This window comes from Chionomys nivalis, chromosome 3 (assembly GCF_950005125.1).
Source record: "Chionomys nivalis chromosome 3, mChiNiv1.1, whole genome shotgun sequence".
In the NCBI taxonomy this organism is placed as follows: domain Eukaryota; kingdom Metazoa; phylum Chordata; class Mammalia; order Rodentia; family Cricetidae; genus Chionomys; species Chionomys nivalis.
The window spans coordinates 7,704,655-7,722,303 of NC_080088.1; the positions used below are offsets into that span (position 1 = coordinate 7,704,655).

Genomic DNA, 17,649 nt, shown 5'->3' on the forward strand with positions numbered 1-17,649 from the left:
CCCCCCCCACCCCCACACACACAGACACACACTCTGGAATAATGCCACAGCTCCCCTGCTGTGAGCCTCCTGTCCACTAGGGGCAGCCTTCTAAATCAGCCATTACAGATTCTGTCCTGCAGGCTTCCTAAGCACCTGTGATTCCCCTTCACTGGCTCCAGGTGCCAGCTCCCAGCAGGTAGTACCCACGCTTTGCAGAGGTTTCAAAGTCATCTCCACTTGCTCCCTATCCAGGCTGTTGGTTACTGGTTTACCACCAAAAGCAGCATGGTATTAAATTTAGACCCTGGAGTCTGCAAATTTTTACTGTATGGAACGAAACCAGGCATGAGCTAAATCCTGTGTCTTGCATGCAAGTGTGCAGCCCCTGAGCAAGTGTGCAGGCTGAGCAAGTGTGCAGCCCCTCAGCAAGTGTTCAGCCCCTGAGCTAGCATTAGCTTTTATACTGTGAAAATATCAGCCTTGGGTGCTACTCTTCACTCAGCCCTCCTTTAAATGTAGTGTCTCTCATTGGCCTAGAACTTGCCACGATGGCTAGGCTGGGAGTGAGTGGGGGAGGGGCACCATGCCTTTCTTTTACAAGTGCACGCATTCTGGAGATCAAATTCAAATCAGAGCTTGCAGGGTAAGATGCTTGCTCACTGAGCCATTTCCCAAGGCCCGGAGATGGCTGACTTTTTTTTTAAGCCGGTGAATCTGGGTGTCCTGACTCACACCTGTACCCCTAGCACTCACTAGATAGAAAGACTATTGTGAGTTTGAGGCCACACAGAGCTAAATGTGGGACCCGGCCTAAAAAAAAAAAAAAGAAGTGAGCTGTGAGACTATACCAAACACAGTGCAAAAGTAAATGGAACATGAGTCCCTGTGTCCCCAGGACAGTGCACGGAAACAGCGTGTTTATCTGTCACATGGGAGCTGATGGAAGCCATCACATGAGGCCTCCTTCAGGCACAGAGGTGGCCAAAATAATCATGGCCTCCAGTGCCTGAGCAGTTCCTCATCTTTCCCATAAGAAATCCTGAGTCTCTGCTCTAAATAAATTAAAAATCATCTGTGGACCAAGCAGACGACTGTCACATGACTGCAACATGACTGTCACATGACTGTCACATGACGGTCACATGACTTTAATCCAAGCACTCAAGAGAATGAGGCCACCAGACCACGGCTCACAAATTCCAAGCCAGCCTGGATACACAGAGCGACGCTGCCGCAAAATATAAAATAAATTAATTAGCTAATTCATTAATTACCAAATACCCGGTGAGCTCCTGCTTTCTGTCCTGTGGGTATAATTAAAGTGTTGTTGGTCCTCTCCTTCCGCACTCTAGGTTCTGGGGATTGAACTCAGGTCGTTCAGGCTTGGTGGCAGTCACCCGTTACTCCCTGAGCCCTCTCACCGCTTCCCATCACTGTAACTAACTTTAATGACCATCTGTGGATTCCCTGTGTGCTCAGCTCATCGGTGTACCGTCTCATGAACATGCGTGAACCAGCACCTGCGTCAATGTGAATATCAATTATATAATTATCAATGTATAGACATGCATTCAAGCAAGTACAAGACACCAAGTCTTCTTTCTCCTCATTTATTCCGGGGGTGCTGTAAACAGAGAGACGTCCCTTTGGCAGCTTTCCGGCTTCACCCGTCTCGGATGACATGACAGATTCTCCTTCATAGAAGGTACAAGAGGGGGTGGGGAGATAGGGCATTCTGGATCCTTCCCTCTTCAGGAAGTGTGATCTCATCCAGACGTGTCTGGTTTTCAGTAGAAGTGGCCCATGTTCCTCGGGATTGAGGAGTCCAGGCCGCTGTTCAGCCATATTTCTTGAATGATTTGCTCCCTGCGCTCAATTCTTTCTGCCAGCTCAGCAGCCTCTATGGAGCTGTAGGCTGGATACGAAGTCCTACAAAACCTGGACAGTTCCGCAGGAAACTCGGAGTCCGAGGATGCCTCCTCTTCTGCCTCCTCCTCGCTGTCCTCCTCGGCCTTGTCGCTTGCTAGCACCAGATGCTCCCGTCCCTGTCCCAGCTGCTGGAAGTCCTTGGCACAGGACACTCTGATGACCAGGGCACACAGCGTGAGGACCAGGCCAACGCAGACACTAGACACAAACAGCAGGGCAGCTCTCTCGGGGTGGGCTGTGGGAAGAACAGAGCGAGGGAGGGTCTGAAAGGGTTAATTTTGGATTTGCCATCTGTCATGCCAGAGAAGCCATGGCAACAGGGTCTTGTGGAAAAGTAGAGCTGACCCGGAGTTCTTCCCAAAAGGACACTACTATCAGGAAACAAACATTCAAATATGACCTTGTGGGGGACATGTCAGATTCAAATTATAGCAAGTAGCCACCGACAATATGTAAAGCACAGGACCTGAATGTGTTCCAATAAAACGTTATTGGTTTGAGCTGGGGGCCCTTAATTGAACACTTTTATATATGTTCAAGCTGAGGCCAGAAGGAAGGCTACAAAGGCCAGCAGCCTTTTCGGGCAGAACCAGGACTGAATCCTGGGACTCCTGGAATGGGCTCTGGTGTCCCCAGCATTTTCTCAGTACCTCTCAGCTTCCCAGAACCCTATCCAGGCACACGGTCGTGCCTTTCATTGTGGGAAAAACAATGAAGACGGTTGTCTTCCCAGCTGCTGTCCTTCCCCAGGGGTCTGGACTGGAGTCTCTAAACTCCAGGGCGCTGGAGTCCCTGGCAGTGAGGGATCGCACAGTTGAGATGGAACCAGGACACTTTATCTTCCCGAAAGTGATACCTCCCCAGCCAGCTCCCTTCCCGTGGCCCAAGCTGTCCCTAGAGTAACTCACTCATTTGTGCCACACTTTGTGACCCTACCCCTGCCTGGCATCTCCCCATTCCCTTTAAGACCCAGAGGTCTGAAATAGCGTTGGTTTTGGCTGAAGAAGAGACAACACATCACATCTGCCATGCTATCAGTACGGTGTGAAGAGTCAATGTCTACAAAGGATTCAGTCTCACGGAGACACACGTCCTTTGCGACAGAGAGAAGGGCCACTTTCACCTCTGGGAGTGGTGGCAGATGGCCTATCTAGAGGCGCTGACTCTCAGAACGAAGTCACTCAACCGGAAGGATGCCAAGACCAGGGCATCAGGTCGGACCTTCCCTCCGGCTTCCCACAGATCAAAGCCCGGCTCCGCCTCCCCCAACGTCACACTTGCCTTCTGCCACGGTTCAGGTGTCGCTTGAGTGTCCCTCACAGTTTATGTGTTGGAACTGATACCTCATGCAAGGGTTTAAGAGGGAAGAGCCGTAATTCACTTCCTAGCCACTCACGGGTGGGTCAGAGCCAGATCTAGGCAGAAACTCACTCCTACATCAAGTTTCTAAGGACCAAAGGTCACTCACAGACCACACCCTCTTATCCAAGCAAGGTGCAGCGGTTGACCAGATCTCAGGCTCCATGGACTCAGGTCAGCGTCTCGCTCCACCACAAACTTGATCTGTTACTCTACCTCTTTATTATTTAAGGACTTTTTGTTCCACACTGAAGTCTGAACTTTGGGACACCACACATGCGGGGCTGGTGCTGGAGCGCTGAGTCATACCCCCGGCCCCGTTTTTTTTTTTCTTTCTTTTTTTTGGTTTTTTGAGACAGGGTTTCTCTGTGGTTTTGGAGCCTGTCCTGGAACTAGCTCTGTAGACCAGGCTGGTCTCGAACTCACAGAGATCCGCCTGCCTCTGCCTCCCGAGTGCTGGGATTAAAGGCGTGCGCCACCATTGCCCGGCTTCCCGGCCCCGTTTTTAAGGGATTGAGATTAATCAGATTGAGTGAGTCCTTGGGGCCCATCACGTGATACCACAAAATCAGCACGCCCCCCCACCCCCAGGTGGCAGGATCCGGGTTCTACTCCTGGGATTCAGGGGTTCCTCTTGCCGCCGGACTCTGTGGAGGCCAGTGGCTGAGGATGGGGAAGAGGAGAAGCTCTCGGCAGTCCCAGTGGGAATAAAACTTCCTCTCCGTAGGGAGTGACGGTCACACAGTCACCAGAGTGTAGGCAGATGGCACCTTAGGGATGAGCTGGCCTAACCCCAGATGTAGCCTAGAACTTTCCAAAGCCACCACTGACTGGGACCTGGGCTTACACAGAAAGCATTCCCTCCATTTTCTAGAACCAATGGACCCTCTTCTATCATTTCTTGATAGAAGGAGATGAATGGAGATGAACAGAGTCTCGAGATGAGGCCATCTTTCTGTTGTGGTTGAACAGAACCTTCAGAGAGTTTCTATTGTATTCTAAATTTAGCCCCAGTCCATCGCAGGCTAGAGGGAATGACCCCAGGAGCCTCAGAATGGGTGCCAGGGACCTTTAGGCCCCATTTGCTCTTTAGATACTGGGGCCAATACAAACTCCAGTTCAACTTTAGTCACACCCAGATAAGCCAGGAGAGGCCTCCGTCTAGGGTCCTTCTCTTGTGGGACTTGGCTCGAATCTTCAAGGAGGAAGAAGCACACAGTGTTTGGGGACAGGTCTGACAGCACTCAGGGATGTGACGAGACTGCCTATCAGAGCTGGAGACCCAGGGGACACTTTAGAGCCCACACCCACGTGACAGCACTCAGGGATGTGATGGGATCGTCTGTCAGAGCCGGAGACCCGGGGGACACTTTAGAGCCCACACCCACGTGACAGTACAGTACTGTGCGGGTCTCTGTTTGTCTGCCCTGAGGGGGTCGTGCAGCTGGCTTTGGGATGTGTGATGAAATCTCTCCTCCTTCATACAGTTCCTCCGATGTCCTAGAATTCTGTTCTGAGAACTAACAAGGTTGCCTTGGCTGTGCTCCCAGATCTCAAAGACACCCCCAAAGTTCTCATTCAGCTTGCCTGAGGCTGAACACACATGTACACACACCACAACCTCCAACAGTAGGGACAGTGACTGAATATTGAGTCATGACAGGCAGGGCTGTAGGCACAGATGAGGTAAACACACAAAGCCAGATGCCAATAAGACACTAATTTGGTGTTCTGGGAGGGGTCATTTATTTATTTCGAGAGCAAGACTAAGTAAGTCCCTCATGCAGGGTGCAGTGGCTTCTGCTGAAGTGCCTAATGAACTGTATTCCTCAGAACATACATGCACATGCATAAACACATGTGCACACACATGTACATACATAAACACATGTACACACACTACCATCCCCCACCCGAAGTCCCCCGTATCATAAACAAGTGCCACCAGCCTTACCTCCACACACACAAACAGTATACACCATACATGTACCCCACCCTACCACACACAACAAACGCAAATGTCCATACACCAAATATCTACCATACACACAACCCATCACATTTACCACGTCTATCACAGACACACACCAAACATGCCACAAGTACACATAGATAACACATATCACACATTCACACATACACACACGCACTCCACACACATACACACATGTGTGCACATGCACAACGCACACTTCCCCTTTCTATGGGAAATGCCCTTGTAGATCACGTCAATGGCCAGAGGGAGCATTGTTTAGCAGAGACCCTTAAACACTCTTGTGTCCCTTCCATCAACCTTAAGTTTCCCTGTGCAGGTTAAGGCCCTCAGTTTTGGCCGCCTGTCTGCTTGTCCCTGTACTTCACGGCATTAACATAGCAAAGGTACTTGGTGGCCTGACTTTCCCTCGGTTTACAGGAATATTCCCTGCTCAAGCCCTTGGCTCCCCAGCTGCTCTCGCCAGTGGCCTCACTATCAATGTGTCCTATCAAATAGGAGTCTGTGCCCAGCCGTTGGACCCTAGCCCTGAAGCAAGGCTTTTCAGACCCATGCCTGTCTTGGCTTGACTTGCTGAGATGAACATAATGAAACATCTCTCAAGAAAATTAAACACCATCCCATCGGTCCTCACATTAACAAGACGGAGCATTATTCTCGGTTGTAGAAGCTAATGAGATGGCTCTGGATAAAGGCTTTTGCCACGTAAGTCTGACAAGCTGAATTTCATCCCCAGACAGTGGTAGGAGAGAACCAACTGCACAAAATTGTCCTCTGACATTCATATTCATGCCATGGCATGCGTGCACCCACAGACACAGTTTACATGTGTGTGTCTGTGTGAATGCACACCCACAGAGGCCGAAGAACGGTGTCAGGTTCCCTGAACTAGAATTACAGGCAGTGGTAAGTCTCCTGACATGGATGTTGGGAACTGAACTTGGGTCCTCTGCAAGAGCAGCAAATACTCTTAACCACTGAGCCATCTTTTCAGATCTATTAAAAATAAGTTGTAAATTATTAGATGATGAAAGTATGACAGCCATAATATCAGCTTGGGATTTATTATTCAGCCATTTGTTAGCTACTCACTGTGTCCTGGTGCACCCCAGAACTCTCTAGACATGGAGATACGACAGAGATAAATTAGATGACAGCCATCTGTCCTTAAGAAGAGTAGACAGGCAAACACACCATCCAGATGTGTAGCAGGATGAGCACACGAAAGGACAGAGACAGGGATATTTACATCGCACTGGGTAAGAGGTTCCAAAGCCTGAAGACAAAGTTCTTTGTAGAAGCTGACTGACAGCCTTGCCCCTCACCCAGCATGAAGCTGGACACAGCCGCTGTCCATGGTGCCCTTGGAAAATGGCTCAACTCCTCTGACCTTCAGCTCCTTTAAGCGTAAAATTCAGGATCAGAGCCCCACCCCTCAGAGTTGCTGCTCTGGACTGATCATGTTCCCCAAATGCATGCTAATGCCCTAACCCCTAGTATGACTTTGCAGACAGAACTTTCTGGAGCTATAATTAAGGTTAACAGAATTCACCAGCAGGTCCTCATCTGATAGGACTGGTGGGTTTAGAAAAGCTCACACACTCCTTTTCCCACCCCCACTACACCAACACACATGCACATAGGAGGCTGCAGCTGTCTACATGCCAGAAGGAGGCTCTCGACCATGGGCTTCCTTCCAGCCTCCCTCGAGAACTGTCAGACAAGCCTGGTCTACAAGAGCTAGTTCCAGGACAGGCTCCAAAACCACAGAGAAACCCTGTCTCGAAAAAAAACAAAACAAAACAAAACAAAAAAAAAAAGGAAGAGTTGTTCCTTAAGCTCCAGTCTACAGTGTTTTGTTGTGGTGCCTGAGGAAGGATGGCATCCAGAAGCAGAAAGCCTAGCATGGCTACACCTCAGCCAACAGCATCTCTGCTTCTCTTCATCATCATCCTCCACCTGAAGGGACTTTGAAACTGCAAACATACTTCCAAAATGGTGTGGGAGAATTGTCTGTATTCTGTCAAATATGTTTTAAATAAACACTGATTGGCCAGGCAGGAAGTATAGGCAGGTCAACCAGACAGGAAGTAGAGGTGGGGTGATGAGAACAGGAGAATTCTGGGAAGGAGGAAGCCCATTCCTCCTAGTCCTGCCAAGAACACTCAAGAAGCAGGATGTGACTACCCCACTGAGAAAGGTACTGAGCCATGTGGCTAACATATACTAGAATAATGGATTAATATAAGCTACAAGAGCTAATAAGAAGCCTGAGCTAATGGGCCAATCAGTTTATAACTCATAGAGACCTCTGTGTAATTTCTTTGAGGCTTACTGGCTGGGGGAACTGGGCAGGACAGAAACACCAACAAGCAGCCCTCATGTTACACCAAAAGCCAGATATTCACATTTGACTTTGACAGTCATCAGGAGCAGAAAGAATGGACACAGGAGAGAAATGTAAGGGGGAAAAAAAGGCAAATAACCATGCAGGATAAGGCATGCTCACGGGATTAGGCACGCTTACGGGAGGAACGCTGAATGGGAAAATGATACAGGGACGGGGTGCTGGGCCAGGCTCTCTAGCACCTGTGTTGAGATGTTTCTCTAAGCCTTGATTCCCCTCGGAGGAAGTTCTACCCCACGTAAAACCAGCTCCATCAGGCTTACATAGCGACATTCACACATCCTCATACTGGGCTTTTACGGAAGATCTTGGAGTTTCTGGCCTCTACACAATTTTGATTAATGTTCCCCTGAGACCTAAAGTTTGGTTCCCATGGTGGCCTTGGGGGGTGCTTTTAAGGGGTGGGGTAAATGGGAAGCCTTTAGGTCACTAGGCATGCACCATCAAGAGGATTGGAGGACCCTGCTCTATTCCTTTCCTTCCCTCTCCTCTAGTTCAAAATGTGATCACTCATGACGCCCACCCTCACCACAGCCCAAACCGATGGAGCCACTGGATCTTAAACTTGACGTCCAGAACCATGAGCCAGGATGCACCTGTTTTTACTTGAGGAGTCCTAGGTCTTGTATTAAATAGTGTGTCTGGATGACGGCGCCTTCCTTGAGCAGGCAGCCAGCACTGAAACTTGCAGACAACATTCCAAGGTACAATCTGTCCTAGGTCATGCGGGAAGGGAGCAAGGAGTGCGCATTCCTCCTCAGAGAGGACTGCACATGGCCAGGCCTGGAGCAAGCCATCAGCCCTGGGGAGACTGACCAGGAAACCTTGGCAACCACAGTCATTCTCCAGCCTCCTGAGGTGGCTGTCATCCCACGGCAGGACCTGTTTTGCTTCTTATGTGGTCTGCCTTGTTTTTCTTCCAGCTGTGAGTAGAATTCAATACTCCTAATTCTTAGATCTGGGGATGCATTTTTAGTTTTCAAGGGGGGAAATTCCTTTGGAGACCAAACCCTCAGCAACTCAATTTTATTCTTGCAGGTCTCTTGGTTTTATGGCTGCAGCTGTATTTGCATCCCTGCCCTGTGCTTTACAACACTGCATGTACACCTTAAAAGTCGCTTTTCCCTCGTTATCAGAGTATCCGTCAGTGAGGCAGCAAGTAATCCCTTCTGCACCCCAAGAAGCTCCCACTCGTCCACCTACCTCGAATGTAAGCAAACGCAGCCAGAGAGTTGCTGACAATAACACCATCTTTCCGCACAACCCTCGATCCACTTGGGTCGAATTTTATACCTGCAACATGCAAAGGCCATTGGTCGGAGGAGCACGGGGTATACCTGTCCTGAAAGCCCTGTTGACCTTCACCTGGGCGTGCTGCAAGAGTTAAAGTCACAGATGTCACCCCGCTGGGCTTCTGACTAAACTGTGGAAAACTCAACACTGAGTGCGGAGGCCTGAATGTGAAATGTCCCTTTGGGCTCACGGGATGGAAGGCTTGGTCCCCAGCTGGAAGTGCTGTTTGAAAGGCTGTAGACCCTTTAGAAGGTGGATCCTCACTGAAGGAAGTGGGTCATGGAGGTGGGCTTTGAGGTTTATAACCTGACCTCACTTCCAATTGTCCTCTGGTTCATGACTGTCTCACTATCCTGCTGCCATGATGAACCACATCCTTTCCTAAACCATGAGCCAAAATCAAGCGTTGCTTTTCTCGGGTGATTTGTCCCTGTCACAAGAAGAGCAGCTCGTCCATCTTTGGAAATGTCAAATGATTAAAGGGATTCAAAGCATTTCAAAGTGTCGGTTCCAACTTCAGGCGTAGCTCGTGTACAGAACGTGCTAGTCCATGCCAAAGGCAATGGCATCCATCATGCCTCTAGGAGGCTGGGTAAATAATGTCTCATTTTACCCAGGAATAGAATAGTGTCTGCTCTGTGGACTGAGATACCACAAACCTTGGGTTGTGGAGGGAGGCAGGGGAGGATTGTTTGTTTGATCTCTCTCTCTCTCTCTCTCTCTCTCTCTCTCTCTCTCTCTCTCACACACACACACACACACACACACACACGAGTGTGTGTGTGTGGCTGGACTGCTTTTGGATGCAAGGGCACTGCCTGGATGGACACCAAGCAGGTGCCAATGGGCCAGTGCTGGAGCGCGGGGTGCCCTGGGAGGATCACAAGGGGCAGATGTCTCTAAGAAAGATGGAGATCTGGGGGCTGCACTGAAGACAGACAGGGATCCTTTAGGATGGGAGCCCTGTGAGAGGAGGAGGGAGCTGAGCTACGAAGCCTGGTAGACAGAGTGTGGAGAATGCTCTGGGCTAAGGGTGGCTTCTGGTCTTGGCATTGCATTTCCTATAGCAGGAAGGACACATTCAGCAAAGCACAGAGCCAGCCCTCTGTTTCAGAGATGCCCACGCCCACGAATTCAACTGCAGATAGTGAAAAAAGGCGCTCAGAAGAAATTTGAATGTGTACAGATTTCTTTCCTTCCATCATTTCTTAAACGAAACAGCACGGCATGGCATTGACAACGTGACAAGGACTGTAAGCAATCTAGAGAGTACAGCAGGGCTGTGTGGGCTCGGTGTAAATACTGCACTGTTTTATTTAAGGGACTTGAACACCTTGCTGGTTTGAGCAAGTATGGAAAGTTCTAGAATCATTCCCTAAGACACTTTTATGAAAGAAAGTATATAAGTAAACCTATACTTTACTTTCATAACTGGGGGCAGGCACAATAAGTAAAATAAAATAACACAAGATAAAACCCTTACTACCCAAAGTTAGCATCTTATGCATTCTGTGGGATCGCCACAGTTTCTGTGAAGAACTCAACAGGCTAAATTTGTCTGTATGTCATTAAAATATATATATATTCAAGGCCGGCCTGGTCTGCAAAGTGAGTTCTAGTACAGCCAAGGCTACCCAGAGAAACCCTGTCTCAAAAAAACAAAAACCAAACAAATCCAGGCTGGCAGCAATGTTCAGTGGGCTAAGCCGATGGTGTGAGCTCACCCCCAGGACTCAGAGTGGGAGAGAACTGACTTCTGTAACTTGTCCTCCGCATCCACACTCACATGCATCCATACCCACTCACACACACATAAATCAATGTTAAAAATAAAATCAAGATATCTATGTCCCTATTTCTACAGGCTAGGTGGGAGCAGAGGGGACTGGCAAGATCAGCTGGCTCTGGGTCCCAGCTTTGCAACAGCTCCTTGTATCACCAAGAACCCAAGTTGTTTCTGAGATCTGCTCTTCAAAGTGATTTTATTATTATTGTCTTTTAGGGAGAAAAAGGGGCATGGAGGAGAATGGGGTAAACTTATTTTACTTTGATTTTAATTCAATTTTGAAGTCAGACATTGGCGGCCATACGTGAGCATCAGCCATGCCCTGTTGGTACCACCAGAGCAGACCAACGTCTCGGGCCTTTCACTCCAGCCCCGTGTGCCTGACTGCACTCAAGGGCTGTTCAACTTCACTTAAGAGGAAGTACTAAGAGTAAGTCATAAAAATTACCATATACGTCATCTTTCTTCAGAGAAGGGTTTAGATTAGCAACGGCTGGGTCCACCGCTGTGAGTATGTTCTTGGGAACTAAAAGTCAAAAAGAAGTATTTGAAATATGTGCATATTAAAAACACTTTTGCATTTAATATATATTCAAGGTACAATGTACATAAAGAGTTGCAAAATACTTTTCAGGTCACTTATTGCCTCTCTCTCTCTCACACACACACACATACACACACACACACACACACACACACACACTGACACAAATGGCACACACAAGGTCGTCAAATGCCCAAGACAGGTGAAATCTTCGGCAAATATCTGCAGTATTTTCTAAGGAGCTGGCGTTGTGGAGACGGCCCAGAGGTGAACAGTGTATCTAATGCCACAGAGGGCCCGAGTTTGTTCCGAGCACCACGTTGGTGGCTTAGCACTGCCGGTAAGTCCAGCCCCAGGGACCCACCTCCCTGTTCTGGCCCCTGCAGAGGACCTCTGCATAAACACACGCACATGCATATTTAATATAAACAGCTATTTTCTCTTAAAAGTTCCTGAAGCTGGGAAAGCTGCAGTAGCAGAGTTTCAAGTTTGATGTTGGCTTGGGCTACACAGCAAGACCCCATCTCAAATAAAACCAACGAGGAAAATAAACAAACTGTGGTACACTCAGCTAATGGAAAATGCTAGCAATAAAGGGAGCACAGGAATGAATCTCCGTGGGAGAAGCCAGGCACCAAAACCATCTATTGCGTAATTCCATTTCTGTGAGCGGCAGAGAGAAGTTTGGTCTAGAGACAGAAGTTGACTAGGGCTCCCAAAGGTGGACAGGGTGCAGAGCATGGGACACTTCAGGAGAGGGGCATGAAATTGGGGGACAGCCACACAGCTCTAAGTGCAGTGAAGTCCACTGAGGTGTCTCCCGGTGGGAGGACGACAGGCTGGAAGGACACCTCAGGAAGCTGCTAATGGAGACAGGAACACATCTGAGAGACAGGAAAGCAAACTGACTTGTCAGGACCCCCTCCCCGCTCCTACTCTGCCTTTTCTCTGAACTTTCTCCTCACTTCTTTATAAACCAAGAGGAACTGAGCAATCTGGGCTCACATGGTACACTAGACATAAGAAAGGATGCTTTGTGGGAGACGGATCAGCAAGATCATCCTTGGCTATGTAAGGGGTTCATTCAGAACTAGCCTGGGCTACCTGAGATTGAGAGATGGAGAGAGAGGGGGTGAGGGAGAGAGAGAGAGAGAGAGAGAGAGAGAGAGAGAGAGAGAGAGAGAGAGAGAGAGAGAGAGGGAGTTGTGAAGGAGAAACACACTGCTGCCAATGGGGAGAAGGGAGAGGATGCCGAGTATTCTAGCGCAGAAAATCGCTTATTTTCATTTTTGCCTCAGCCCAGATGATATCTAGTGGCAACAGGAAGTAGAAGTGAAGCCAACACAAACCAGGCGAGATCTGTAGCATTACTTTCGTGGAGACCTTGTAAGTCATCTCCAGCTACAAGAAAACCCCACTTCCTTTTCTGAGTGCTTAACTAAATTCTTCTGGAGACATCCCAGGACCAGCAAGCAGAGAACAGCTCTAAGCCGTGAACCTCCCAATCCAGGAGACCCTGGCGCTTTTATGGCTGTCAAGGATGAGGTGGCTTCCCGGAGAGCCACAGCGGAGATGCTGTGAGACACCCTCTCGGCAGGCTGCAGGACACAGCACTGACCCCAGGAACAGAGCAGCACCGGGAAAAATGCTTTCTACCTCAATAATCTCTTGCTCATCTCTGAGTCTCAAGAATATTCTCTCTGATCCTCTGGCAGCAGTAAAACCCTGGGTGTGTTGTCTTTCCCCACCAAGTGTGGCATTTCTTCTCAGGTCTGTCTCCTGGCTTTCTGTGAATGGCAAAGGCTATAGAGATTCAGAAGTGCAGAGAGAAGTTCAAGGGGAAGGGCATTCTGGGATGAGCTTTGTCAACAGCCCAGCAGATCACGCAGCTGTGAAACACAGGTCACCATAGGAAGCCTGCTTGTTTACTGTGTGATCATGGTACACGCCTCTGAAGTTCACAGTTGTCTTTGACTATACAGTAACTTTAAGACAGCCCTGGATGACACGAGACCCCGTTTTTAAAAACTGGTTCAGAATGGGTTATAGCGATGCCAGTATTCTTACACGGCCTATGATGGCAGTTGCATAATTTCGTGGATATTCTAAAAACCATAAACTGTTTGTTTGACCAGGCACACTCTGCAATCCTATCTCAATAAAGCTGTTTCAATAACCAAAGCCTAATGAACAATGTTCTTCAGGGGAGGCATCAAGTTCTTCATTGTTGGGCTTCCCCATTTCCCTTCTCTTCCATGCTTGCTTCAGAAGAACAACCAGTATGTTGAGATTATAGACTGGACCACCACAGTATCCTGGAAACCGCTGCTGACTCGCTTTGAAGTGGTTTCCCGAAGATGGAATCCAAGTAGAACATTGACTTCACTTCCTTCCAAAGACCCTGGGCCAGCAAAGCGGCTGCTGCAGCACTTGGGAGAGCCTGTGCTGTGCTGCATCCATGCTGAGGGCATGCAGCTAAAGCAGCTGTTGGCAGCACAGTGGGTTGTCAGTTAGGGCCTCCAAACGGTACAGGAAGCCTAAGGAGAAGCCAAACTCACACGGCACCAGTACACTTCAGGGCTCCCTAACAGCCAAGATAGAAACCGTTCGTTCTCTGACCTCAACTCTGTCCCCAGTTGCTTATTCTCCCTACTTGCCCCATCCACGGCCAATCTGATTACCTGATGTGCTCCCAAAACAATTTTTGACCAAAGAAATCCCTATTGCTTATCTGATGTGAACGCCATAAACAAGGACAACTGAGAGAAAATGTCTGGGGGTGTGTGAGGTGACTCAGCGATAACCAGCTGAGCTGTGGGGCTCTTTCTGTCAGCAACCAAGTGGGGTGGAACCCTTCACAGCAAGTGCCAATGTGAATAGGCTCGAAAAGTGTACCTTCCTTTGATTTCAACTAAAAGCGTGCTGGGAAAGAGATGCTGTGTACACCCAAAGCGTTCCTGTCTGTCGTGATCATTATTGCTATTGCTTTGAGAGAAGAACTTCTATGTAGCCCAGGCCAGCCCTTGAATTCCCAGCACTCCTGCCTCAGCCTCCTGAAGGCTGGGGTTGCGGGTGTGTTCTGCTCCACCCACATCCTGCTTGCCATCTTTATGGCAGGAACTCCAGAGGAGTCTCTGTCCACCATTTTCACCTTTTAATGTCTACACCATGATGCTGAGCCAACCCTAGGAATGTTTCAGCCATCTTTCCTGCTCACACTATGAACTCAAACTGAGCATGCTCAGTACTGTAGACCACCCCCAAGGTGCTTTCCTAGGTAGAAGCTTGAAAGACTCTAGTGCACTCCTTACTTGCTGCAGCCAATAAACCTCTCTCCGTTCTTCCCTCTTTTGCTTGTGCTTCTTGGCCATGCACGGCCCACTATGTGCAATTAAAGCATCACACACACTCCTGTTTGGACGTGGCTACCGTCTTCCGACAGGCATATGTTCACGGAGCTGGCTGAGAGTTTTTTCTTACCACAGGCATAGGCAACAGTGAGGTATTTTTTCACTCCTGGAAGACAGGGGCTCCCGAAGTGGTAGTTATCGACGAGGACCTTACATCTCTGCTTCCCATAGCACCTCCTGGACAGGACTTGTAACGCTGTGTAAGACAGGCAGTCTAAAAGGGAAGGGGCGGTGAGAGCGTCAGGCTGGTCTGCACTTGGCCGTACAGCTTACAGCACTTACTGTACATACATGCACCGAACTTCCGGTCAAACAAAGACTGTTTCTCTGCTGATCTGTCTTGTTGAATCACCCAAGATGCTCTGCACTAGCTTGGCCATCAGCCTTCAGGACGCCCTGAGCTAGGCCTAAGGACCTGCTGTCACCACCTTGAAATTCTGATGTAGTCGTTGTCAATGCACCTGGATGTTTGCCTTGCCCTGGGCTCTGCAGCCTGGCATTGCCCGTAGATGCAGAGCCCCGAATGAGGCTTTTATTTACTTCATGGCCATGATGCTTTGAAGTATTTGCCTTGTTTAAGACTTCCTTCTGCATGACCACAGGCTCCATGTGGGGTATGTCTATGCTGTTCATCATCCAGTTCCCACAGCCTAGTCACTCTAGGACCCCTGTAAGCAACTGATAAACAGATAGAAGAATGAACTAGTAAACGGGCACAAAATCACACATCATTATCGTGGGTAGATTAGCTATGCCATGCTTTGGTGGTTGCCTGAAGTGTTGGGGGGTGCTGAGATGTGTTGGGGGGCTGAGATGGCTCAACCGTTAAGGGCACTGCCTGCTCTTCCAGGCCGTCTGAGGTGTTCCCAGAACCCACATGGAACAGCTCACAGCTGCCTGTAAACCCAGGAGAATCTGGTGTCACCTCCTGGCCTCTAAGGGTAAACCATGCAGGCACTGGGAGGAGGAGACAGGTGAGTCCCTGGCACTCACTGGCCAACCAGCCTTGCCCACTTAGTGAGCCCCAGGCCAGGGAGAGACCCTGTCTCAAGCAACAAGCTAGCTGGCATGTGAGGAACAACGCCCGAGGTTGACCTCTGGCTCGCAGACACACACCCACACATGTGCGTTCTCACACACACAAGCACACACACATACAAAACAGCAGAAGAGGCCTTGAAGAGGGCTGCTGGCTCTACCTTCTCTTGTAATGCCCTGTACTGTGACAAAATGCCAGCCCTCGGATGCCGACGGGAAGCCAGGGCCATGCTCTTGCAATGTTGAGCTAAATAAACTCCTATTCCTTCCAGATTACTTGGTTTTAGCTCTTTCATTAACAGAACATTGACTACAGTAACAATCCTAGACTCGTGAGTCTGCTACGGTTAAGATTCCGCGGGATGTTGGCAGCAGGAAAACAGCAGTGACAGAGAGTGCAGCATCAGACTGGCCACTATTCCCGCAAAGTGTGATTGTCATCTGATATCCGTCATGAACAGTATCTAATGTTGGCACCCAAGGGACCTGGTTAGCATCACTGTCATGACGTTATCACTGTCACTGGTGTTAGACGTCACCACAGTCTTAAATGTCCTCCCACAGCCTTTTTGCTACAGCATCGCTCCCCGGCTAAGCACTACTGGAAGGCAGGCAGGCCTGGTGAAAGGTCCTCCAGGCATCAAAGACATGACCTTGATGGGGGTGCTGGCCCTGGCTCCTTCGTCTTCCTTCCTTTTTGGTGTCCTGGTCATGAGGTGAGAGCTTTGCAGAACCACACTCCCACAGTGTTGTGCTCCGCACCACGAGCCCAAAAGCATGAGGACCAATTAATCATGGACTGGAGCCCCTGAAAACCAAGCCAAAATAAACCTTCGGTCTTCGTGTGTTGGTCACCTCAGGTGTTTTGTGGCAGTGCAAAGCTGGCTAACACAGGAGGGAAAGCCCTGTTTGTGAAACCTTCACGGCCTTTGTCTAAATTATCTGCCTTCTCTGTTCTTGTGAAGGAAAAATGTACATGCTACATCCACAACTAAACCTTAAGGTTTAAAGCGGAGGCATGGAGGAAGATGAATGGGGACCCCCAAGGATGGCATGGGTCATTTTGATTAATAGGGAAAAGCAGGTTTATCACCCCAACACACTTCTTTTAAGGTCCTTTCCAAGGTCTTGAGGATCAGTCTGGTTTGAAAATGGAAGAGTATGCACGTGCATGCTTGGTTTACAAACAATTCTGAGATAGCATCTCATTCTACATACAGCCCAGGTTAACCTTGAACCTGTGACAATTCTCCTGACTCTGTCTCCTAAACGCCAAGACTGCACGTGTGAGCCACCGTGCTTGGCAGCTTCCTTAATGTGCTCTGTTTGTTTTATCTTTGAGACAAGATCTCACCGTCTACGCCAAGCTAGATTAGAACTGGTGACCCCCTGCCTCAGTGTTCTAAATCATGGTATTATGGGCCTGGACTTAAGTTTCTTAAATGCAAAAATAAAAATCTGTGTTGAAATAGAAGCCAGTGTTTGAATGGTGAGAGTCTTGGGGTATGTTGTTTAAAGTGTAAAAGTTTCTGCAATGGTATTCAAGCTATTCTTGTAAAACTTAGCTTTACCCAGAAACTATGGAGGGAGGGTTTCTCCTCTCAGACACTATGGAGGGTTTATGCTTTCAATATTCTACCACTTTATTTATTTATTGCTTTGTAAGTATGTAAGGCAGAGTAGATATGTTTTTGTTGTCCTCAGCAGCTTCATTATAATTTAGTCTTCTGAGTTAAGAATATTTACCAGTTTTTTTTTTTTTTAACTGTTCAGGGGCTGAAGAAATGGCTCCACCCTAAGTTTGGTTTCCAAACTCACATTGAGATTCTGATAACCCCTTCTGGCCATCTCAAGTACTGCACACAGATATGGCACACACACACACACACACACACACACACGTGCACG

The 17,649-nt window shown here is 48.7% G+C and overlaps 1 protein-coding gene across 3 annotated transcripts in view; it reads right to left on the reverse strand.

The window, feature by feature from the left end:
• Positions 1 to 1,586: 1,586 nt before the first annotated feature.
• Eva1c (eva-1 homolog C) overlaps positions 1,587 to 17,649 on the reverse strand; it is a 76,073-nt gene continuing 60,010 nt past the window's right edge. For all 3 annotated transcript variants that reach the window (XM_057765111.1, XM_057765110.1, XM_057765109.1), the window contains 4 exons: positions 14,774 to 14,917; positions 11,198 to 11,275; positions 8,874 to 8,963; positions 1,587 to 2,146 (listed from right to left, as the gene is read on the reverse strand). In XM_057765111.1, coding sequence (XP_057621094.1) covers positions 1,770 to 2,146; positions 8,874 to 8,963; positions 11,198 to 11,275; positions 14,774 to 14,917 — 689 coding nt within the window. In that variant the 3' untranslated portion in view covers positions 1,587 to 1,769. The remainder of the gene's footprint in view (positions 2,147 to 8,873; positions 8,964 to 11,197; positions 11,276 to 14,773; positions 14,918 to 17,649) is intronic.